The following is a 25,782-nucleotide window of genomic DNA, read 5'->3' as shown; positions in this document are numbered from 1 at the left end:
TTCCTTTCTGTTCTTGTCTGTTGCATCTTCCATTGCCAATCAAATGAACATTTCCATTTAGATGCCTGGTCTTGTCTGGGGAAAAACACCAAGTGCTTATGGAAGAGAGCTGTGAATAAAGTTACATTAGTCTTATCAAGGAGGACCCGAGAGCATGCTAAGGCATAATTAACCCACCCAGAGGCTGAGGAAATGCAGTCTCTTTGAGGTCAGACAGATCTGACTCACGTGGCTCCTTCTCTGATTGTCTGTGTCAACCTTTCTGAGCCTCCATGCCCTCCTGGGAAACTCAGAGACAACACTTGAGCTAGCTTTATTGGGAGTACAAAAAGATGATGAATTGGGAAGCGGTTGTCTTGGCAGGGGGCAAGCCTTGGAGGCTTCTGACAGCAGAGATGTCTACGTCCTCTAAAGGGAGTTGGTGAAGGGTGAAGGGAAGCTGAACGTCACACACACACACACACACACACACACACACACACACAATCTTGCCTTAAGAAGGCAAGAGTGTTCACAGAAGTTTCCAGAAGCTATCTTTTTCTCTGGCTGTGACATTACTCCCGAATGGATGGACTGAAACCCAGGTCTTCCAAGAGTCAGAGGCCTCAAGTTTCATGCCTTTCCTGATGAAGGGGAATAAATCTTTGGGTGGGCATCCTGTCGTCACAGGCAAGAAGAGCAATTATTGTCCTCTGAATCCCGCTCCCCACCCCCACCCCGCCCCGAGCCATCCTGACATTTCCAGCACCCTTCCTCTCTCTAGCCCTTTATACAGAATCCTCAGGGCCAGGGCAATGTCACAAATGGTAACCACCAAATGGCACGTGTTACCAGAGCATTCCCAGGTCCTCAGAACTAGAGTACGTTCTGTATCATGATGATAATGGGGAGTCAAGAAAATTACACCCAAGAACCCTTCCATTGAGAAGCACCGAGTGCTTTCGTTATTTGGTTTTTGAAACAGGCTCTTTTGGCTCAGGCTGGCCTCAAACTCATTGTGTAAACTGTCCTTGAAGTTGTTCTGGTCCTCCCGCCTCTGACCTAGGATGGAAGTAGGCACCGTCACAAGCCGTTTAAATGGTGCTGGGGCTGAGGATCAAACCCAGGGCTTCCTACGTGCTGGGCAAGTGCTCTGCCCACTGGGGTCCGCCCCAGCTTGACTCTGTGTTTAGCTAATAAAAACATCAAGGGAAAGGGAGACCCTAGAATGCCTCTGGAAAGAACTCGAAGGCAACGGGGAGAGAAAGGCCATCTCTGTCCTGTTAGAGACTTACTTTCCAATTATTATCCAACACCTAGGGACAAGACAAGCATATGTCGCGGTGGCCACTTGGCACTCTGTCGGCACTGACAGTGATAGAGAAAGCAAGCTCAAAGTCTGATTATCTGGGCTATATTGTTTACTCGTTGAATGACACTGGCTATGTCAGCTGCTGTAAGATTTGGTTCCAACTGCAGAAAATCCACCATAAGAAAGGCTCAGGTGAAGGAGAAGCTTTCTATTATCCTATGGGAAATTATCCCATCAAGCAACAGGGCTGGCCTGGTACTCCGCAAGCATTTAGTCTCTTTTCATCGTTCATATTACATGGTTTCTACCCTTGAAGCTACCTCATGGTGCAAGGTGATGATCCAGCACAAGCTATCTCATCTGCATCCCTGGCAGCAAAAGGGAATAGGTGGTAGGAAGAAGATACCAGGATGCTCTTGCCAGCTGAGTTAGTTCCCCTAAGTCTAATTCACAGCCCTTCTTATAGCTTATTGGGTAGTACTTCATCACATGACCAAGGGAGGCTGCTCAGTTCTGTCTTTATATGGACACATCGTTGTCAGTATACATCAAGCTGTTACTGATGGGTGCCAGCGTACTAGATACTGAAGAAGAAGTCAATGCTTTCTTGGACAAGATGTTTTCCAACACTTTGAAGATTAATTTCTTGCTAGTACCAACATCTACCTCTCTGGGGGACCAGCATCTACTTCCCTGGGGGACCAGCATCTTCTTCCCTGGGGGACAGCATCTACCTCCCTAGATTGCCAGAATGTGTCAGTCTGGTGCATAAGACCACTGTCCCCGCCTCCCACCCCTGTCCCCAGCAACAACTTCAGCAACAAGGTTCTCACAGCTCCTATTGGCTGCATGCTAATGAGCATACTTAGCAGAGGGGGCCTGGAGCTCAACACAAAGACCCTTCAACACATGCTTTGCTCCTGACCACAGATTTGGGTGTTCCATTGAACATCTTCATAGACTCTGCTTAGGATTGGATCCACCTCAGCACATGGACGTTTTGAGCCAAATTAATTCTTTACACAGGGCATTGTGTAAAGAATTCTCTACCCTTGTGAGATGGCTTCCCTAGTCTCTCCACACTAAATCCCAATTTTACCCTCTTCTTCATGGTAGCCACCAAAAGTTATCTCCTGAGGACAAATCCATCCTAAGTTGAGTCACTGCCCCAAGTATCTGAAGTCACAGAACCCGCCTCATCCAGGAGAAGTCTCAGTGTCATCTCTGTTTTATAAGCACAGTGTGGGCCAATGTTTCCAGGTGAACCATGGGGAAACTCAGTGTATTTAACTAAATTAATTTCAGATATACATGGACACAGACATACACACACGTACACACATGCATACATGCACACAGATGTTCTCGTTCCACCTCTGGCTCTAGATTATAACTCTAGTGAGTCCATAGCATACGCCTACCCCGGGCATAGAGAAGGTGATACAGCAGATGTGAGAGAAAAAAATGAAACAATGTGGCCAAAGAGCAGCTGGTGGAGTTTGGTGCTGAGGGACCAGATAAAGACATCCCTGGGATTCTGAAGTGAGAGGCTTTTCCTGAAGCCACAGCACCCAGTGGCACAAGCACAAATCCTAGCCACCCTAAGAGGAAGCACCCATGCTAGAGCCCTGATAAAAGACCACAAACCCATGGAAACCATAAAGAGCCTCAGCACAGAAAGAAGAAAATCAGAGCAAGAAAAGGAAAAAAAAACCCACAAATATTCCCCCAGCCTGACTTTGGAGAACGCTTTGAGGAGAGTCGGTCTCCTGAATAATGAAACAGCTTTGGGTACTGTGTTCAGCTTGAATAAAAAAATATGCAGCTGTAATTAAAGCAGGAAAAGCTACAAGTCTATTAAAGTTTTTTTTCTTTGATACTGGAAAACTCAATTCATGGCCTATATTTCATAAAACATACTCTTGAAAAGGATTTTATATGCCCTTTCCCCACAGAATTTAGCAGACTGAATCTCTTTCCATTTACTTAAGATTGGAGGTGGGTCTATATATAATTCACTAAGGGCATCTTAAGAAAATACACTGGATTCGAAGCTGAAGAGCCTGGATCAATGGAAGCCAAGGCCCTGGACTTTGCCCTCAGAAGGAAGCCGGTTCTCAGAGCAGAGGAGAGGCAGGGAGAGGCTGCCTTCAGGTGACCTGTAACGCTGATGGCTGATGGCTTGCCTCCTGGAGCCTCAGTTCTCCTTGAACATCTCCAGATCCACCACTAGGGGGCAGATCTGGCTGCGTAGAACCGGGGCTGAGCCAGGGCTGCTGAGTGATTTGCAGGGCACTGAGGGGAGGGCATGGGAGGTGGGTTTGATCAAGATGTATTACATGAATGTACAAAATTGTGAAACCACAAAAAAAGATTATAAAAAAAGAAGTTACTGAAGAAGATGGGTGCTGATCTCTTTCTCTCCCCCCCCCCCTGCCCCCCCACGTAAGGAATTCTTCTCTAGACTTTGAGTGGTACCTGTGTCTTCATCATGACATCGTGTTGGGTGTGAAGGTTTCAGGAGACAGAGTGCAGTCACTGGAGTCACACAAGTCTAAGCTGGACCCCCCGCTGTGTCACCTGTGAGCATGGAAGGACTGACCTAAGCCCAGGAGATTCTGTGTGCTCAATCCTACAGCAGTCAGGGGGAGTTAAATGACGGCCAAGGGACAAGAAGTCCAGGGTCTACAAAGCAGTGGGATGGAATCTACTCAAGGTCCTCACTGTTTCACTCCAGGCAGAAGCCATCTTCCTCCCTCTCTCCAGGCATGGCTCTCAGGAGCATGCGCACTACAGTGTGTGCGGAACATGCGCACTTCTGAATGACTACAGTATGTGTGGCGGATTACCTGCTGAGGTCCCTGTGCATCAAAACTGTACATGGTGGGCTTTCCGGAGATGCTTATCGAAGGAATGAACAGACTGAACGAAGACAGACATTTAAGAACAGAATAAAACGAGAGCATTATAGGGATTCCGAATTCCTGCCACCTGGGACCATTTGTTCTTGGATGGAATTTATCGGTGGCCACCACTGTGTGTGAGTCCTGAAAACTTAGGGATGTAGAACCAAAACAAAACCCAACATCAGGGTCTCCAGGCTCAAGCTTAGAGCTGAGAAAGAAAACAGAAGGCAGAATCCAGCTCACACCTGGGGAAAATTTATAAACCTATTAAGGTTTACGGTGCTACTGTAATTCCGTAAAGAGGGTTCCGGGCACAATAATCCAGCATCATAAAGTAGCGCAATATGTAGTAATCTCCCATTTGTCAGGGGATCACCACAGAAGTCATGTGTGACCTCTAGTCTCTTTCCTGACCACCATGCTTCAGACTGAAGTCCTCTTATGCTTGGGGGCACTAAGACCATTTTGTTGTTGAGAATTTCACACACACACACACACACACACACACACACACACACACACACGTTTCAACGAAATCCGTACCCATTTCCTTCTTTCCAACTGTTGCCGTATTCCACGCCACTACCTTTATCTCTCTACTTCACGTGCTTTCTTTATTCCCCGTGAAGTCTACTGAGCCCACTCCGCACTGCCTCTATGTGCATGCGTGTGGGGCTGTCTCCTGGAGCTTGAGCAGCTGTCTTCGGGCTGTGTTGCTCAAGGAAATGGATTCTTCTAAGGTCATTCTTGGTCCCAATGCCACAACAACTCTCCACTAAGAAGATGGAGCTATTATTCAGCAGTCAAACCAGACTTTCCCAGTCTCCTGCGAAATCCACCCAAGAGATTCCGACTATGTGTAAAACATAACCACACCTTAAGGAGCCCTAAGCCATGATCAGCAAACTGTGTTTTGCAAGACCAGCTAGTACATACTTCATCTTTGTGGGATATGTGGTCTGGGCCCAGTTATTCATGTCAGCCAGTGTTGCCTGAATGCAGCCAACACATAGCTGGATGTCTGTGTTCTCATAAAACTTTATTTAAACGAAAACAAGCAATGGGACAGATCTGGTTTGAAATTGTTGACTTCTACTGAGAGTAACTGGCACATGATCATCTCCTAGCATTCTCTGGATACTTGTCCATTCTTCAACTATGACACCACTTAGCTCTTTGTAATTCCTTGGCCCAACTTCCTTGGACATCCTTCTCCAATGGACTCTTTGACTATTGTTCAGGTTCAATGTGACCTCATCAGAGTTCACTGTTATTATATTACTCTTTGTTTGTTTCATCTGAAGGATCATCATCTTTCCTGTTCATTTAATTGTTGGTTACCTTTCTTTTCCTAAAAAACCGTAAGTGGTATGTGTGTGTGCATGCTTTGCATGACTATATATGTATGTATACATGCATATGAATTTCTATGCATGTGGAAGCTGGACAACCTTGGATGTTGTTCTTCGGGTGCTGTGGTGGTTTCACTGAGAATGTCCCTACAAGGGTCAGACGCTTGAATACTTGAACTCCAGTTGGTAGCACTGTTTGGGTAGAGCTAGGAGGTGTGGCTTTGCTGGAGGACATTTGGAGAATAGCTTTGAGAGCTTAAAAGACCCCTGGCATTACCAGGCACTCTGATTTATGGTTGTGGCTCAGGATGTGAGTTCTCGGCTTAATGTTCCTGTTGCCTTACCTGTTGCTTGGTGCATGCCTCCACTCTGCCATCATGGCATCTAACCTTCTTGAACCAAGAGCACAAAGAGACTCCTTCTTCCATAAGTTACGTTGATCATAGTGTCTTATCACAGCAACAAAAGAGTGACGGATACAGGCAGGCTCCATCATCTGCCTTTCTTAAGGCAAGGGTCTCTCCGTAGCCTGGAACTCACCAACTTAGCTAGGCTGTTTGTCCGGCAAGGTCCAAGGATCTACCTGTCCCCATCTATTCAGTGCTGGGATTGTTAGTCCATATCACTATGCCTTGTTTTGTTTTTTTTTTCATTTTCATTTTATTTTATGTCCACGAATATTTGCCTGCATGTATGTCTGTATGTGTACTATTTACATGCAGGGACCACAGAGGCCATCAGAGAACACTGGATTCCCTGTAACTGGAGTGACAGATGGTTGTGAGCCATCATGTGGGTGCTGGTAACAGAATCCAGCTCCTCTATGAGGGCAGCCAGTGATCTTAACCAGTGAGCCCATTTTTCCATCTAAAAATACAAAGTAGGTTTCAGGGATTAAACTCAGGCCCTCATGCTTGAAAGGCAAAGCATATTGCCCATTGAACTATCTCCCCAGCCATCTCTTTAGCCTCATAAACATTTTAAGAACAGAGATACAGTGGTCAGGGTCAATTCTATGCCCCCAACACCTTCAGCATGACCTGGCATAGGGCAGCTGACCAATATAAAGTTGCTGATTGACACATCTGTAGAAACAGCTGTGAAATCAGTTTCCCTGAAGTTATCACCCATGGATCCCATGCTCTGACATTCCCACAGATGCATTGGGGACGGACTCCAGGGGCAGCTGGGGACACACAGCCCATAGCAACTCAAGGACTTGCTCAGCCATCATCAAGTGGTCACGGTGCCTGGAAACTTTTCTTAGATCCATTCCTTCACATGGTTTTGAATGATTACGTTGCTTCTGACAATATTGATGTGACTTTACCCAGACAGTAAGTACTCTATTATACTATTAACCAAGTGAGGTAGATTTCAGTTTTACTGTCAAATACTTGACATCACCAGTCCTTCCTGCCTTCAAATGATGATGGGTGACAGAAAGGGAGTTCTGAGCTTGAGTCAGAGACAGCCCCAGAAGTTCAAGGATTAGGCCTACCAGACATTTACTTTAACATGGAAATAACTGACAGGAGCCCCATCTCTCCAGTTCACCTGGAACTCAGGGACCTCCTGAAGAACAGGACCATGGCTGCCTGCCAGAGGAGAGACAGCATCCAGGCTCACGCAGGATGACAACCCCAGGGTCAGAGAGGAGTGGATGTAAGTAGCAAGGTGATGCCTATCTCCTGGATGAACCCCAACCCCAGTGTGGTAAGATAGCTATAGGTAGGATGGAAGGAAGAGTGTTTAAAGCCATGTCATCATCATCATTAATGGTGATGTGTGTGCTGCTGGGATACCCTTCTACCAGACTGAAGGGGCCAAGCCTTCTCCTCTCAGTAGACCCTCTAGCATCCTGGATGCTCTAGCGACCCAACAGGGTGGAGTCCTCTTGCACCTGATGGTGCCCACCAGAGAGGAGGTGAGTTTGAAAGAATGAAGAGCTTGGGAGCCAGAATGAGGAGTTAATGGGCCTGGTTGTGAGATTGTGAGAGATGTCTGTTGGCTGCGGACATTCACACTGACACAGTTAAGAGGCACTGTAGAGATTCTATTTCTTGGATATCCAAGAAGAGTCAAGAGCTAGCCAGGTTCAGATACCACCTTGCATACCATTCAATCCTGGAATTTTCCCTTTGGGAAGTAATCTCTGGTTGGATTATATGGCTCTTTGATGACATTAGTTTCTGACCAACTGTACTCAAATGATATGCTAATGACAATCTTCCTGGTCTACACTCCTCTACCAAGCCTCTGGCTGTGACTTGAGGAGACAGGCGAGCACCAGCAACTGTGGCTCTCAGGGAGAAGGCTATACTGAGACAGCTTACCCTTACTTGAATGCAGATAAAGACACCAACATAAAACCTTGCAGATACTGAGTAGAGTCCAGGGAAACACATGAGTGACAATTCTCATCAGTATGTGTATATGTGAAAGGAGAAATGATTATCTTCTAACTCCTGAGCCGAGCTGAGCTGAGCTGAGCTGAGCTGAGCTATAGAATAAACCCCCTGATTACAAACAATGCCTGAAAATGGCTCAACCTGTAACAAGGCTTATTCTCCATCTTGCCAATCTGACTCCTACCCTACGTGAACTGCCACAAAAGTAGGTAGGGGCGTGTAGGTCAGTACTGCCCTGTAGAGCTGATGGTAAGTTCAAAGAAGAGTAACCTCTTCGGGGACTGGCTAACGAGATGACAGAGTACCAGACACTGGCTGGCTGCCACAGGGACCAACTAAGCATTTGCTGATTAGCAAAAGTAGACTACAGAAAGTGACTTGCCTGTGACTTGGTAGAGTCCCACTTCTGTTGACCCATGCACCTGCCTTTCACTGCTTGGAGATGCCCAGGGAGATCCTGGAAATCAGCTAACACAGATGATTCCCTCTACAAAGTGGCCGATTTGACACCGGGTGGTTTTTCACTAAAAGATGTTTGAGAAAAGTTAAATTCTCCTTTTAAAATATTCATGGTTAAGAAAACTCATGAAATGGCTGTGGTTGAATACTCTGGAAACTATGAGACCGGCTGGGGCAGAAGATAATGAGAGAGAACATGATTTAAATGTCTGACATACCATTAGAGGGAAATCTGCTATGAGAAAAGAGGGCACCATAAAAGAAGCTTTACCACCACCAGCCCATCCTGACTAAATGGGGACTGAATACTGATCCAGGTACAAATATCAGTTCTCGACATCCCAGTCATCCTTATGCTATGCTGGGTACCAAAGAACAATCATTAGCATCACAGCCAACTTTACTCAAATGGCTCAAACCATTTTGCTGCCAAGACAAGTAGAACTCTCAGGATGGACAACTGCCCCAAAGGTCAACTTGATTTAGGTCCCAGGTCAGAGTTCTTTTACAATGAGACAGACCATACCTGGAAGAACCTGGGGTGAAAACAAATGGGAGACACCTCTGTGCTCACATCATCCCTTTGCAGAGGGGAGGTGGTGGTTTGAATATGCTTGGCCCAGGGAGTGGCACTATTAGGAAGCATGGACTTGGAGTAGGTGTGGCCTTGATGGAAGAAATGCATCACTTTGGGGATGGGCTTTGAGACCATTCTCCTAGTTGCCTAGAGGACAGTCTTCTCCTGCTTGCCTTCAACTTTCAGCTCCTCCTGCACCATGCCTGCTTGGATGCTGCCATTTTCCTGCCTTGATGATAATAGACTGAACCTCTGAACCTGTAAGCCAGCTCCAATTAAATGTTGTCCTTTATAATAGAGTTGCCTTGGTCATGGTGTCTCTTCACAGCAATGGAAACCCTAACTAAGACAGGGGTTTCCCTCTGTATAAAACAGGGTTCCATTGCTCCTGCGTTAGATATCCCTTCTCGCTCTGGTATAATGCTGGCCATAACTTCAGCTCATGTCTTCTCCATTGCTCTCTCTCCTCATGTGCCTGCGAATACCAACAGGATGGACAATGTCTGTCCCCTCACTATGGGGTCCCTCAGAGTTTAGCCCTTGTTGACATATTCAAATATTGGATGGAAAAGGAAGAAAGTAGAGAGCAAGGCAGTGTGGGAGTCATGGGGTTGTCAAGGAGGTGGCTGCTGGTCTGGCCTGTCTTCTTCAGCATGCAGTAAGACAAGGGCAGCAGTGGGCATGGGTCTTCCTCATGACTCAGATACACACCTGAGTCCCCCTCTGAGGGGAAGCTGAACGTGACTAACACATACATGGACTGGACACATATAGTCCTTACATGACGACTTTTGTTCCCCGATACCTCTCAAGGCCCAGGGTAGAGTACTATTCTCCCAGCTTCCCTTCAGCTCTGCCAAAGCCAGCCCCCTGGGGAGAACCCATGTCTTGCTGGAAGGCTGCCTGAAAGCTCACATTCCAATTTGACTTCTGCACAGCTGACCAAAGGTTCTGGGAAAGCCAAAGTCCCCCCTGAAGAGTTTTCTCGCCGTTAGATTTGCAGGATGAGTGGTGGACAGCCTGGATCTCTGGATCCTTGACTAGAATAATTCTAATGGTGGTTGATGGCTTTTCCTAACACTTTCCTGAGGGCTTAAGTTCCACCTGCCCACACTGACAGCCTCCCCACCACTTCTTGCTCTGGGTGACTTTTTTTCCTGGACTTTCCTCCCCGAAGGTCCCACACTTGCCCTTGGTCCTCCCTTAGTGTATGCTAGAGGAAGCCCCGGTGGTTGCTCACAGTTAGACCTTCACAAAGGCTCCCAGGAGACTAGCAGGGGCAAAAACATGTGTGAATTGGTATCAGCAGTGCACTCGGGGTCCTGGCACAGGACTTCTGTGAATCCTGAGGTCCTAGACCTCTTTTCCACCTCCTCCAAGGGTCTTGGAACCTGGCTGTCTGGTAGAACCACCACAGCCTGGCCAGGGGCTCCATCAATCAACACCTGTAACTATGGAAAGAACTGAAACACCGTCATTCTGCGCCGATGTATTTTCATCCAGGACTGCTTTCCCCAGAACAATACCCTGGAGTGTAGTGCTGAACAGCTGGGAACAGTCTCCTGTCTGTTCCTGCAGATAAATACAGGTGACCTTCCTCTGTGATGGATGGGTACTGATGACAGTCGGGTACACAGGGACGTGGCACTGGATCGTTGGGAAATGAATTCTACTCTGTACCAACCTGTGTCTCTTCACTTTAACTTTGCTGCAGGGAACGATGTCAGCGCATCAAGAGTAATCTCAGCGTTAGCAGCACAACCGCACACCGGCATCCGCCGAGCATTTGTTAAGGCCTAAACTTGGTCACAGACTGCTGTCTCATTTAATCCGCCACGTAAGGGCTCTCAGTGAGCTACTCTTAGCCTGCTCCATACTACAGACAAGGCAGTTGAGGCTTTTAAAGGGTTCAGGGGCTTGCCTGAGGTCCCACCTTATTAAAAAGTTGAGGGGGGGGGGGGCATTAAACCCCTACTAAGGTTTAGTGCTGGACCCAGAAGCAGTTGCAGAATTTGTGGAGTTGGGTGAAAATGACAATAGTACCTTCTGTTCATCAAGAACTAAAAGCTTAGGGTGTCAGTGAGAAGGCAGTAAGCAAGAAGAGTCTCTTCAGTGACTCGATGCCCATCTCACCTCATGCGGCTGCCCCAGGTAGATGGGCTCAGAAGAAAGTGTTGAAATTACAAGGAAGGACTCGATGTCTTACCCTGCGTCTCCCAGAGCCTTTCCCAGAAGGCTCATAATAAACCCACAGGATCTGGGTAAACCGAGCTGTTGGTCAGGAGCACTATTCATCTTCCATCACCATAGAACTAAACAGACACAAACATGCCACAGCTGGATCTGCTTAGAGTCTAGCACAACCATTAGAGCCGAACATTGATTGACCCAGAGATTGGTGCCTCCTGGATCTCGGGCTTGTGCAAGGTCCAAGCATGGTGGAGGACTGTGGTGTCTACACCCAGATGACACAGGTCCTGCCATATTCATACCCAGGGCTGAGCAGGGCTGACAGGGTCTATGACGGTTACTTTTTACTTATCAACTTGCCACAGTCTAGGATCACAGTCTAGAGAGCTCCAGTAGAGGAATTCTGTTGCTGTGGGAAATATTAAAAAAAGAACCAACTCATTCCAGCTCTTGTACCAGCAACTCTGCCTCAGCAGCCTGGTCAGCCATGCACTGGCAGGCGATGGTTGCCCTATTCTTATCTTGTAGAGACTCTCTGGCCCAGAGCTTCCGAAACTTCTCCACCCAGCTTGCTCAGTTCCCACTGGTGGGTCGCTACCACGCCAAACCCATATTTCAACACCCCCCCCCAACGGCCTTTTTGGGTGCACATCTGGCAAACTCATGCTTTGCCGCTGTACCTTTCTCTCTTGAACCTAGTTGAGCCAACTCGTGAAGGAAAACGCCACATAGACTTAGTTAAGAATCAATGGTAACTCAATTGCTGGGCGCAACAATTAAAATGTTAATCAGTAAGCCTTATTACATCGAAATCCTCTCGTGGTGAATCTTGATGGATCCACCATTAAAACCAGAAGACATCATAATTACATCTTGTCCTCACACTATCCCTGTCCAGACCTCTCTCCTGCTTTCTTTCTTCCGCCATCCAACCCGGAAGTCCCACCTACTCGCCCAGTGATTGGCTCCTTTATTCATTAGGGGATTGGTCCACAAGAACAGCACCAGGCCCCTCCACAACACTCTATAGATCTGGTTGGCCTGCAAGCATGTCTGTGGGAAATTATCTTGTTACTGAGGTAAGAAGATGCATGCATACCATTGGTTGGGGTGTGAACTGTGTAAGAGGGAAAAAAATCTGAGGTAGAGAGAGACTGGAGGAGACTCAACAAAGGAGCAGGGAATTGTAGACCTGGGAGAAACAAGCACTTGTGTAGCCCAGGAAACACAGAACACACAGAAGACAAGCAGAGAGTATGGGTGCATTCATTCCTGCATTCATTCATTCATTCATTCATTTATTGCCAAGTGCTCTTGACTGCAGGTGTGACCAATGGTCACAGGCTCCTCCTGCACCGGAGACTTTCCTGTGACATTCGACTATAACTTGGAGTTGAAAGCAAATAGAGCCCCTATGTTGCTTCTGGTTGGTTTGTTTCCCCCCCCCCCCCCCCATGGTCCTCCTGGTCTCTGGGGAGAAGGTAGCCGACTCCAGAATGGTAGATTGAGAAGGAACTGTGGCTCAAAGCTCAAGACATGAGGGACTCTTGGCTTTCTCATCTGTGAGGTGAGGACTGCTGGACCCACCTCCCAGGGTACGAAACAGTCAGTGGTGGAGAGTGTGTAGTACCTAAATCTCCCAGCACACCGTGAGGGCCTAATTCAATGACAGGAGAGTCCGGTGGCTGTTTGTATTCTCAAGTTTATGGGACAACCGAGAGTATTCAGGCAGCAACTTGGGAGATGGCTCAGTTAGTGAAGTTCTTGAGACACAAGTGTGAAGACCCGAATTGCATCCCCAGCACCCCGTGTGAAAACCTAGGCGTGGTAGTGTCCACCTGTAAACCCAGCACTGAGAAAGGGGTGATGGGGGGATACCAGGGTTCATTCACCAGCTAGCAGAGCTGAAACAGCCAACCGCAGGCACAATGAGAGACTGTCTCAAAAAAAAAAAAAAAAAAAAAAAAAACAACTAAGGTGGAGAGTGACTGGGGAAGACTCAACAAACGAGCAGGGAATTATAGACCTGGGAGAACCAATCAGTTGTGTAGCAAGCCAGGAAACACAGAACGCATGGTGAACTTGAGAAGGATCTACATTGTGGAGGTTAGAGGAGGGTGGAGCATCACCCTCACAATGCCCTGAGACTGTCGTTCCCTGCAACCTCTTTGCAGGGTGCTAATGAACCTAGGCAGTTGTCCACTAAGACTATCTCCCCACCTCTCCCAACCCCAGCATCTACCTTCTTGACACCAAATCTGACCAGTTCCTTCCCGTGACTGCTCTACAGTTAAACCTGGAGGCTGCTGAGAGAAAGGAAAACAATAACTGGGGCCATTCTGCACCCACAGAGTCATCCATCCCACACAGCAGCCCAAATGTTATGTACTTTATGGGATAATATCAATCATAAAGAGAAGTGAGAGCTGATTGATATTTCCTAGAGGCGAGGCTGCCCCCTAACTGGATATCTTTGTGCATTAAGGAATTCAACACACATAAAGGATTCAATTTCCTCCTTGAAAATATGACACGGATACAAAGCAATAGCACCTGAAACGCTCCTAAACTTTATGGAAGAACACAGCCCTGGGAGGGAGGTGGACCCTCATCTCATCACACACATGGAACAGAGAGAGAGGTCATGCTCGCAGACCCCAAATGCACTGCACACTTTAACGCCTGGATCACGTTTCCCATCTGTCCACATCCCGGCTGCTGACACTCAGGGTCTGGGGACCATACACGCATGGCAAGAAGGAATCCTTTGTGCTCTGCTCACACTCTGGCCTCTTTAATAGCTTTCTCCATCCATTTTGCTGACCTGTTCTGCCCCTCAGCTCCTCTAAGTGGCTTTCTGTAAACATCAAAATCCAAGTCTAGGGTCTTTCTCATCAGAAGTCCCCTCTCCATCAAAAGAAGGCCCTGGAGAGGTGCCATGGGGTCTACTTGGCTGGAAGTGATCTGACTTCACCTCCCCAGGCTTGCTACCATTCCTCTCATTCCATCTCTCCCAGTAACGCCTCCACCGTGGGGAAAACACACAGCAAATCCACCATCATTTGTATAGAGCACATTCATATCTGGGAGGGGGGATGCCTGCTCCTGCCCTTTTGAGGATGCGATGAAGAGCAGAGAGACCGAGCTTGTGAAGCTAAAGGGAGGTTTGAGGTGTCTTGCATACCATTATTCACCTGGTAGTCTGGGGAGGTTGCTATGGCAACGTTTCCAAAGTCTCCGGTATCTACATGTCATTGATACACCCCATCAATTCAACCAAGGCAGAGAAAACAGCCCAAGTTGGCCTCTGTTTCCTTGATGGCTTGCTAACTGATTGTTTTGCCCATTGTTTAGTCAAAACTTCAGAATCAGCAACAGTGACACTCTTAATACAGGGCTTTTCCACTTAAATGTATCTCAGAGCATAAAATTCAAGTCCAGCAGGGATTTTCTGTCTTCTTTGTTCTTCATTGTCACAGCCATAAGCTCAGGAGTAACTTTTTTTTTTGCTGGACACTGGATACTTTAATTAGAACATTCTGGCCCCTTAAAGAGGAGGCTCTAAATTCTAAGCCCTTCCCAAATAGGTTAAACGTGGTGAGAGATAGCAAGGCCCTGAGGCCTGGAGTCATTTCCATAACAGTAGCTACATGCATTTCCAGAGAGAAATGTCTTGCCTTTGGCCCTTTGACTGAAGACAAAAGGTGTCTCTCTGAGCATCTTCTATGGAAAAGGGAAAGGGCTCAGCCTGTCATACCAACAGTGTTCTCATTGAAAGGCAATTATAAAAAAAGGATTCACAGAGCAATTTGTGTAGAGGACAGACTTTCTCATCAAAACCCCACAGGGCACACCGTTCTGCCTTTAGCCCTTATGTTGTAAGCCAAATATCCACACAGTTCCCAACGCTATTCAGGCATCAGAGTCCTGGACGTAACATCACCCCTGCCGATGAAGGAAGGCACTTTCATAGTTTGCAGTCTCCCCTCCCCCAGCCGCCGAGCCAATTACGCTGTGTTCCATGCTTCCAGCCCTTGTTAGAAACCAATGCTATTTCACATCAACCAGTCAGAATCCCCATAGATGACCATGTAGCATATTCAGGGCTGCCATGCTGATGGCAGACCGCATGTGACCTACCTGTGGGTGACCCTTCCATGACATGGCCGATGTAAGGGCCTTCCCGGAAGATGGGTCTGTTGTCGTTCTGGTCAATCACAATGACTTCCAGAGGCACTGGCCCTTCCAGAGTTTTGCCACTGGCATCCGTGGTTTCCACATACAGCTGTTGGAGCAAAGAGATCAGGAGAGAAAGAAACCGTCATTTCTAAAATCAAGACAAGGTTCCACAAAGAAAGGAGGCTGTATCGATCATTTCATGAGCCTTTGATGATACTGAAACTCTGGTTTCCATGGCTTGTCACCAGGAAACTAAATGGGTCACAATATAAGCCAAATATCAGCATGTGTTAAATCTCTCTTAGAAAAATTTGCAATGAAATCATCAAATCTGCAAACAAAGTTAAACACACAGATGCACACAGAAACACTCACAAACACACAGAGACACACAAAGACACACATGCACAGACACATGGACACAGGCTCAACAGATACGGAGATACACACACAGAGACACGCATTACTGCAATCCACCGTAGTTAGGAAAATGTGCACATATTGTTTGCTTTTCCAATCTCATTGTCCTTAAGAGGACATTACACTAATAGAAACAACACATGAAACATCACGAACTGGGGGAACCCACAGCGTTTGTGGTGATGCTGAGGAGACACTCAGATCGATGTGCATCTACAGGCACCCCTCACGTAGGAAGGCTGGCATTTGTGGGGCCCCTGCTGAGACCTCAGGACTCCTGCCCGCCAGGGATTCCCCTTTAAAAGCTAGAGACTTCAGAGACCCATGAAATGCTTCCAAAGAAAAACCCCTCCAGATCCCAGCCAGAAAGGCAGCGTGGAAGTTCAGCCTGCTGGTTGGGAAGCAGGGCTTCACATCATGGTATTTCCAGGGAAATGCTATGGCCATACTTCCATTTACTGACCGTACTTGGGCCTTAGCTTCTCTCAGTAAAAGCAGTAAGAGTGTTTTGAATACAAGTGACCCTCCCTTCAGAGGAGATGACCATGCTCTCTGGTCAGTGGAGACCAAAGCGCAGAGTCTTTCCACCAAGACTCTCAATTCCTTGGTTTCTTCATGGGTGAGGCCTCTCTCGTAGACTTTACAATCTTTTTTGTGGTGTATAAATGTGGACATGAGATGAAACTGGTCCTATATGGAGAGAGGGGTTGTTTTCTGTCTTTCTTTAGCAGTATCATACCCTCTGTGCCAACACACACACACACACACACACACACACACACACACACACACACACACACAAACATGCATACATATGCACGCACACACAGGCATAAACCAGCACACTCATGCATGCATACACTCACACACATGTTCCTCTATCCACTTGATTTCTTGAGCGGGTGATACCTCAATTAAGAAAATTTTAAATGGACAAAGCCATTTGCTTTGCACTTCTATGATAGATCATAGAAAAGAAACATTGTTTTAAAGCGGAGACTCGGGAGATTAGGCTTAGATGGAAGCGCGGGGAACCACATCAAATCAGGGCAAGCTCCATGTGCCTACAAGCTCAGCAGTGAAACGGCAAAGACAGGAAGACCCCTGGCTTTGCTGGCCTGTCAGTGTAGCCAAATCAGTGAGCACTAGGTTCAGGGAGAAAACTCTGTGTCTTAGGTTCCTGGTGCTGTGATAAAATATCCCTGAAAAAGCAACTTAGGAGAGAACAGGTTTATTTTCACTTTCAATTGAGGTTTCCACCCCATTATTCCTGGGAAGCCACAGGTACAGGCTCTCGAGGGAGTTGACCATAGTATACAAACACAATTTGGAACAGAGAAATAGGAATTAATTCATGCATGGCTAGTGCTTCATTTGCTGTCTCTAGTTGAAGAGTCCAGGATCCCCTTTCTAGGGAATGGTGCCACCCACAATGTGTGTGGGTTCTTCCCACATCAATTAATATAACTGATACTAGTATCCACAGATATGCCCACAAGCCAACCTGATTTAGGTAATCCCTAGTTGAGACTCTCTTCCCAGGGGATGCTAAGTTGTGTCAAGGTGACAAAACCAATCATTGCATCCCGTCTCAGAAAATTGTTAGACAATGATGAAAGAAGGCACCCAGTGTTGACCTTTGGCCACCACATGTTCCTGTACACATGTGTGTCATACTCAAGTTCACACCCACACACAATCTGACAGACATACTTGTGCCTTTCCCTGCTGTTCTCGAGTTAAGGCCAGACCACGGTTAGCAAATACAGGTTTTTCTGAAGGACACTGTTCTCACATTCCAGAGGGGCTGTCTGTGTCAGAAAATCAATGTTGAGCGATGCTCTTGTCTTCCCTCTCCCCTCCTGAGTGAAATGCTTCAAACCGCTCAGATTCCTTCCTTTGAAAGTCTGAAACCATGTTTGTGTCCTATGAAATCACGTGATGGATTCCAGTGGCTCAGAAACAAAGCAAGATAGATACATGCAAGGGAGGAGGGCTCACCCCATCTATCATCTTTGCGTGGCAGAGCCCACGAGGAGAAGAACGGACAGATGGCCAATGGTGGGAAGCCACAAAGTGTCTGCTCAGGGAAAATGTCGCCAGCAGCCCTTTATGGCCAGTTTGTCGGCCAGCGCCTCAGAGTTGCTCTCAGTGGTTAACTTGGCCCCGGAACGATAAAGCGTGAATACATATGTCCCAGATTCTTAACTGTGACCTATGACCCCCATGCAAGGTTCTATAGCTGAATGTGGGGCTCGTGAAAATCTCAACACCACTGAAAGAGTTCTAAATAAACAATGGCCAAACTTTAACTAAACATCAAAGGGGTAATGAAGACGAGATGCCCTGGCACTGAGTGCCCATTTTGCATTTTGCAACTCCATTGCAGCCTTCATACTCGGAGGACTTGCTGAAAACTGAATTTCTCATGGCACCCAGCCCCATGGCATCTGGCCCCGTACACTCCCTCGAGGGAAGAGTTTGTACCTCTCTGACTTTAATGGCTGTTGTAGAACTGAGACACAATTAGGAGGGTCTCCAAAGAGATGAGGAGGAAGCTGTGGGGCAGGTGGCCTGACACTGAGGCCTCCAGATGTATAGGATCCAGGCTCTGAGCATGGCCTGTACCTTCTAGACCCTAGTGCTTGGTGAGGGATTCTCACAGACTCGCTGATTGCTATGAAGATACTAATGTGATACACAGATGCCTCTGACGCAGGTAGGATGGCTCAGGATTGTCACCAAAGCTTTTCTTCTCTTTCTCTGTCTGTCTGCCTGTCTGTCTCATTCTCTCTTTTCTTCCTCCCTCCTTCCATTCTTCCTTCCTCCCTCCCTCCCTCCCTCCCTCCCTCCCTCCCTCCCTCCCTCCCTTCCTTCCTTCCTTCCTTCCTTCCTTCTTCCTCCCTCCCCTCCCCTCTCCTCTCCCCGTTCCCCCTTCCTTCCCCCTTCCTTCCCCCTTTCTTCCCCCTTTTTCCCCCCTTCCTGTGGAGAGCCGTGAGCAATCGCCATTATAAGATGGCGCTGGCTTCCACTGCGCCTAACTAGTAAACAAGCCTTATGCACAAGTGCAAGAGTGAACTCACGCCTAGTCACTGCCCATCTCCAGGTGTAGTAATGGGGTGATGGGCAAGCAACAAATCAGGAGCTGTCACGCCACATCAGGTGCTGAAACGTCACGCTGCGGGCTATATAAGCAGCTCCATTTTCCTGGTTCGGGGTCTTCCCTCCTGATAAGTAAGCAATAAAAGCTTTGCCGCAGAAGATTCCAGTTGTCCTGAGTGTGTTCTTGCTGGCGGGGACAAAAGCTCAGGATACCTTCCCCCTTCCTTCCCCCTTCCCTTTTCCCCTTCCCCCTTCCTTCCTCCTTTCCCCCTTTTCCCCCCTTTCCCCCTTCCCTTCCCCCTTCCTTCCCCCTTTCTTCCCCCTTCCCTCCCCCTCCCCCTTCCCTTTCTTCCTTTTCTTCCTTCCTCCTTGCTTTCTGGCTTTCTTCCTTTCCTTCTTTCCTTCCTTCCTTCCTTCCTTCCTTCCTTTTCTCTCTCCCTCCTTCTTTCTTCTTTCTTTCTTTCTTTCTTTCTTTCTCCCTTTCTTTTTTCTTCTTTCTTTCTTTCTTTCTTTCTTTCTTTCTTTCTTTCTTTCTTTCTTTCTTCCTTCCTTCCTTCCTTCCTTTCCTTTCCTTTCCTTTCTTTTCTTTCCTTTCTTTCCTTTCTTTCCTTTCTTTCCTTTCCTTCCTTTATTCCTTTATTCCTTTGCTTGCTTGCTTGCTTTCTAAGACAAAGTTTTATTCCTCACCCCTAGCTGACCTGGACCCCACCCTGTAGCTAAGGATGGTCTCCAGCACACAGATCCTCCTGGGTGGGATTGCAGGCTTGAGTGACTGTGATCACCCAAGTCTTACTCCAATGTTCAAATGTCCATTTCAGCTTATTTTAGAAATGGCATGAGTGTTTTATGTGCAGTCATTTAATTTACTCTTAGTGGTCAGGGGAGATGGTCCTGAGAACCCCAAGGCATAATAGAGGCTGCCACAGGCACAGGCACATCGCTTTACTGAGAGCATGGTGGTGGCCTCAGACCCATCTTACAGCGAAACTTCTGTTCCCAGATACCCCATCAGGTTGTGGTCCACACTGCTCCTAAATTCATTCTCCCCATCCCTGTCGCCACCTCTGGAGGCTGACTCTGTCACTCTCAGCAGCACCACTGGAAAGGACACTTTGGGGTTCACCATCATGACTACAGGGTCCATCCATCCTGACCCCTTCACACTGTCCACTATGTCCCTATGTCACCCCATGATAATCACCTTCCAATAGCATATTATTATTCCTCAGGAAAATATCATTTGTGTACAGACACACACACACACACACACACACACACACACACGAGCATGGAGGCTAGAGGCCAATGTTGAATGTCGTCCTTAATAGCTCCATTATATCTGCAAATTTTTCTTTTATGTGCATAGGTGTGTAGCTTAGTGTATGTCTGGTACCTGAGGAGGCAGAAGAGGGTATAGAGTTACGGGGGTTTGTGCTGCCCAATGTGGGTGCTGAGAACTAAACCCCAACATTCAGGTCCCCCTTTCTCCAGCCTCTCCACCTTAGTTTCTGACATAAGGTCTCACAATGAACATGGAGTCCATCAGTACAGCTAGTCTAGCTGGCCAGTGTCCCAAAGAATCCTGCCTCTGCCTCCACCCCTACCACCAGGGCTACCTACCGGCATGTGTTACCATGCTTGGCATTTTATGTGGGTGCTCTGGAGGTGAGCTTTTAAGTCCTCAGACTTTTGTGACAAGCACTTTAGTGACTGAATGGTCTCTGGAGACCCGTCTGATTTTATTTTGTTAATTCCTTCTACAGCTTCACACCAGCCCACTTCTACAATCTCCATCCACGTCACAAGGAAGTCTTCTTGTTTCTTCCCAACCAACTAGAGCTGCCTTCTTAGCTCCTCCACCTCAGGGCACACATCCAGCCCAGGTACCATCACACACCCCTCCTCCTAACCCTGAGCTCCCCAGTTCCATGCTCATTCCTCCCCTTCGCAGCCTAGACCCCAGTACTCTCCTTCAGTTCTTACAGCCTAGCCAGGGTGTTCCTCCTTTATGCTCTCATGGCTACTCTTTTGGATGTAACACTTTCCACAGCGTGGGATGCCCATTCGTGAGTGTGCCTCCTCGACATTCTCCCGAGGACAGGGGCGTGGAGGAAGGACTTGGTTGGTTAGTGAGTACTCAGATCTGAGGCCTGACATAGAACTGTTTGCATGAACCATTCTTCTGAAGAGGTGGTTTCTCTTTAAGAGACCAGCGTCTAAAGCTCTGGCTTCAGCTTTGACCATCTGTCCTTTCTCCCCAGCTCTGGCACAGGAGGCTGACAGTTAGTGTGAGTTCATGGGCCCTGAGCCAGTTGACTCTATGCTGTCTTAATTGACCAACACAAGCCCCGACGGTAAACAACATCAAAGCATATTAAACTGACAGCTTACTTTTTAAAAGAAGGGAATTAACGTTTATTTGGTGTTCAGCCCAGGTCCAGGCGTTTTTACACATCTGCTTCAAAACAACTTGGAGGAATACGGATTGTTGCAAAGAAACTGGAGTCGCCATCCATAGTCACAAAGCTGGTGTGCCACCAGGCAGCATCCAAACTCAGGACTGACTCCAAAGTCCGTAGTTCCCTCCCTCTGCTCATGTCTCTTCAAGGTCCTGTCGCAGCCTGCCTTGAGCATTTGGCTTGGGTAGCTTTACTAACGGAGTCATTTGCTTCAGGCTCGTAGATTACATTGGCTGCTATTTTATCATCTTGTAAACATGGGAGGCAAAGTTTCTTGTGGGTTTGGGAGCACGGCGAGTGCACATAGTCTCACTAGTAGTCACAGGAGTGCCTACCAACACGCACAGTGAACCTGTGTGTATCACACGGCCCCCTGCCACAGAGCACAGGTTGTGCACGTTACAGTAGCAGCCCATCTCTGTGCCCCCCTGACCCCGTGTGTGTGTGTGTGTGTGTGTGTGTGTGTGTGTGTGTGTGTGTACAAGGACAGATAAATGTTAGCCTAGGGCAATGTTCCTTTTGAACTGTTAATTTTTGGTTTTTGAGACAGGGTCCCTCACTGGCCCAAGCCTCACCTGTTCAGCTAGACTGGTGAGCCAGTGAGTCCCAGGGTCTGTCTCTGCCTCTCTAGCCCTGGGATTACAGGCCTAGTACCAAAGCTTTGCTTTTCTATCTGAGTTCTGTCTGGGAGATCACACTCAGATCCTGCACATTTTGTAGACCTGCTCTTGTGAGGCAGAGGCAGGCAGACCGCTGTGAGTTCAATGCCAGCCTGGTCTACAAAGTGAATTCCAGGCTAATCAGAGTTACCCAGTGAGATCCTGTCTAAAAGCAAAACAAAGAAAACAAAAGAAAATACCAAATCCAATAAACTCAGGGCCTCGGGCTTGGGAGACAGACACTCTACTGAATGAACCGTCTCCCCAGTCTCCGTCATAGATGCTTCTGAAGAGAAAACCAAACGGAAACGATAAATAGAAACCTCAGATGAATAGATATCAAAGGCTGATAAATACAAGCATCAGATTTATAGATATCAAAAGAGGATGCATAATGTCAGAGGTGTAAGGGGATGTAAACCCATCCTAAACTTTCCGGAGCAAATATGGTTTCTCCTCAGTTAGATGGATGAAGATGCTATGTGTTATCTGTTCTACTTCAGAGGGGTGTGGTATGTGGGCACAGGGTGTGAAGATGCCCTGTTGTCACACCCTGCTTCAGAAGGTATGGCCCATGGTGACTGGGCTGTGGGTATTAGCCTCTGAGTCCTGCATGTGGGAAGACAGGATTGAGGAAGGCCACGAAGGTAGAGTCCCCTTAAACATCCTTTCTGGTACCCAGCTCCTCTGTTTCCTTCCATCTAGAGGAAAGTGAGTCAGAGGGGATATTCTCTACTAGAGATGTGAATTGGTAAAGTCACAATACACAATCCGATGACTTTTTAAACTAATTAATGCCCTGTACTGCCTGAGATGCTCTCCGTATCATTCATTAACAAGACTCCCTTAAAAACAAAAGCAAAACCAAAGACACATGAGCCAGATCACATGAACACAGCACACACGCGTTGGCTGTCAGCACCCGACAAAACATTACGGTTGTGGCCTGTGTCTGGCTCATCTCTTCATCTCCTATCACAAGAGACCTGGAGTCCAACATTGTGATCTTACGCAATGGGACGAAAGGATGGAGAACAAAACTGGTTTTACGATTTTTTTTTTTTTGAGTGGAGGCCAAGATGGAGAGCTAGCTCTTAAAAGACAGTGTCTTTTGTCGCAGGGGCTGATTCAAGTCACAGAAGGGAGGCGAGGATCAATGGAGTCAGAGACGCAGCACCCCGTGCAGCCAATGCCCTGGCGAGTCATTTTGAAGAGAAACGATCCAGGGAACACGTCATGAATTTCTCTTGACTGATGACTCTGATTTGCTTTGGGCAGAGTATTCAAATACAGTCAAACACAGACACACACAGCTAATGACTTTTTTTGAGATGCTGTAGTACAAGCCTGGCTATCAGTGGGTTGTGCACAAAGGCTTGTTTTCAGTCACAGTAAATGAAGATCTTGTACTAGCTGCAGCTCTAACACAAGGAGACTCAGTTTCCTCTGTGCCAAGAAGACACCATCACCAAGTAGGTGCTTTCTATCCGTACTTCCTCTTTGTGGCACGTCTTCCAACCTGGAAGCCATGACGGCTGCTGCCTGAGGACTGAATCTTTAGGAACTTCTACTTGAGCTAGCTTAAAAATCATAACAAAAGCAGGCTGCTCCTTTGCATTCATCTTTGTAGCACTGCATGCTAACAAAGCTGGGACAATAGGCTCTCTGCAGGGTCGCTGTGGATGGACACTGTACAGTGTTTGGGTGTCTTCAGTTAAACTGGATTATAAATTCAGAGAGAGCTCTGTCTCTGTCTCTCTCTCTCTCTCTCTCTCTCTCTCTCTCTCTCTCTCTCTCTCTGTGTGTGTGTGTGTGTGTGTGTGTGTGTGTGTGTGTGTGTGTGTGTGTGTGTGTGTATTGCTACAGAAAACCTTGATCTTAGGGCTGTAGAGATGGTTCAGAAGTTAAGATCACGTATTGCTGTTCTAGAGGACCCCAGTTCAGTTCCCAGCATCTAAGTCAGACACACCCATGGTAACTCTAGCTCCTGTGGATTTGACACCTTCTTCTCTTCCGGAATACTCATATGCATGCATGCACATATGCAGGCTCATAACACACACACACACACACACACACACACACACACACACACACACACAATCTATTTAGAAAAGTTAGAAGTCATATTTGCCCCCAGGAGAAGGAAAGGCGAGAGCCACAGATGTGATGGCATGGATTCTGGGATGTTAGCCCAGGCTGACTCATGGGGCATCTCAGTCCATATTTCTAACTCCGAAAAGGAGCTTAGGAGTAAGGCTCTAGAATCTGGCAGTTATTTAGAACTTTCACAGGAAAAAAATTCACAAAGATGCCCTGGAAATAAGTCCACAGAGATGTTGTTTTAAGTATGCTATGCTGTTTATTTAGGTGATGATCCCTAGAGGTCAAAGGTTGCTTAAGACTCTAAAGAAATGACCTTTTCCACAGGGACTCAGTGTTTGCTATGATAAGCAAGAAAATGATAAGATAAATCCTAACTTAAGCCTGTAAACACGGCACTAAGATTGGCCCTGCTTTCTGTGCTGCTGGCCTCATGTGTTTGACATCTGTCTCATTGGTATGAGTTATTTATTACAAGTTCCTTGTTATGAACAGGTTCTGTGCACACATATGTGTGTATGTGTGCAGAACACACAGGTAAATCAATCAATCTATCTATCTATCTATACCTATCTATCTGTGTGTATGTACACACAATATATATATTTATCTATATCTATCTACTATATTTCTATTTACTGTCTGTCTTTCTGTCTGTCTAGGGACATTGAGTCCCTGTGGAAAATGTCACACAATACATATATTTATCTATATCTATCTACTATATTTCTATTTACTGTCTGTCTTTCTGTCTGTCTAGCTATTATATTTCTATCTACTATCTATCTGCCTGTCTAGCTACTATATTTCTATCTAATATCTATCATCCATCTACCTGTTTAGCTATTTCTGTCTATCTTCTATCTATCTATCTATCTATCTATCTATCTATCTATCTATCTATCTATCTATCATCTATCTGCCCATCTATCTATTTATCTAGAGCATAGGTTCCTGGTCTCATTAGACCACAAACAGCTTGAAGACAGGTATTAAACTATGCAGTGCTTAACCAGCCAAGTGCTATGAACAAACAAAGCATCAATGGACATTTCCCATTGGGTTTTGACTGCCAGTTCTCAGGTTCTGTCCAACTCCCACTCTTCTCCACACAGATGACATGAACTAAGAAGGGAGCTTCCAGTTTTGATTCTGGTCCCCTGTCAGATCCCTGTAAAGGCTGGCATGCCATAAATTCGGGGAATTCTAGGAATATACCAGGTTACATGGTAAAGTAGAAGAAGCCAGCAGGTCAACTCACCTTAAAACAGAGTTTTGCCTGGATGATACTAGATCCTATGTAATGCCGTGGTGTTTAAGAAGGAAGGAGTCTAGAAGGTCTCAGTAATTGATTGGGAGAGAGACTTGACCTACTCAATGTGTGGCTTTGGACATGGAGGATAGGACCGTGACACAATGACTGTAGGCAGCCTCTTGATACTCAAAAGGGTGAAGGCAAGGCTTCCTCCCTGGAGCCCACACATGCGTATGCAGCTCTGCAGATACCCAGATTCACACATGGGATAAGCCATGAGCAATTCTCAACCCACAGAACAGCTTGATAATAAATGTGTGCTGTGCCGAGTCCCTGTGTTTGGGATAATCTGTTACGGCAGCAATAGGAAATTAATACAGTGTCCACATAATTTATTGTTATAACCAGAATATGTTTTA

The 25,782-nt window shown here is 46.9% G+C and overlaps 1 protein-coding gene across 4 annotated transcripts in view; it reads right to left on the bottom strand.

Annotated features, from left to right (window-relative positions):
* The window catches only part of Cdh13 (cadherin 13), a 1,184,913-nt gene that overhangs the window by 341,410 nt on the left and 817,721 nt on the right, over positions 1-25,782 (bottom strand). For all 4 annotated transcript variants that reach the window (XM_017312550.1, NM_019707.5, XM_006530628.3 and 1 more), the window contains one exon: positions 15,327-15,471. In XM_017312550.1, the coding sequence (XP_017168039.1) occupies positions 15,327-15,471 (145 nt within the window). The remainder of the gene's footprint in view (positions 1-15,326; positions 15,472-25,782) is intronic.

The sequence above is a fragment of the Mus musculus genome, chromosome 8, assembly GCF_000001635.26.
Source record: "Mus musculus strain C57BL/6J chromosome 8, GRCm38.p6 C57BL/6J".
Classification (NCBI taxonomy): Eukaryota; Metazoa; Chordata; class Mammalia; order Rodentia; family Muridae; genus Mus; species Mus musculus.
This window is presented reverse-complemented; position numbering and strand designations above follow the sequence as displayed.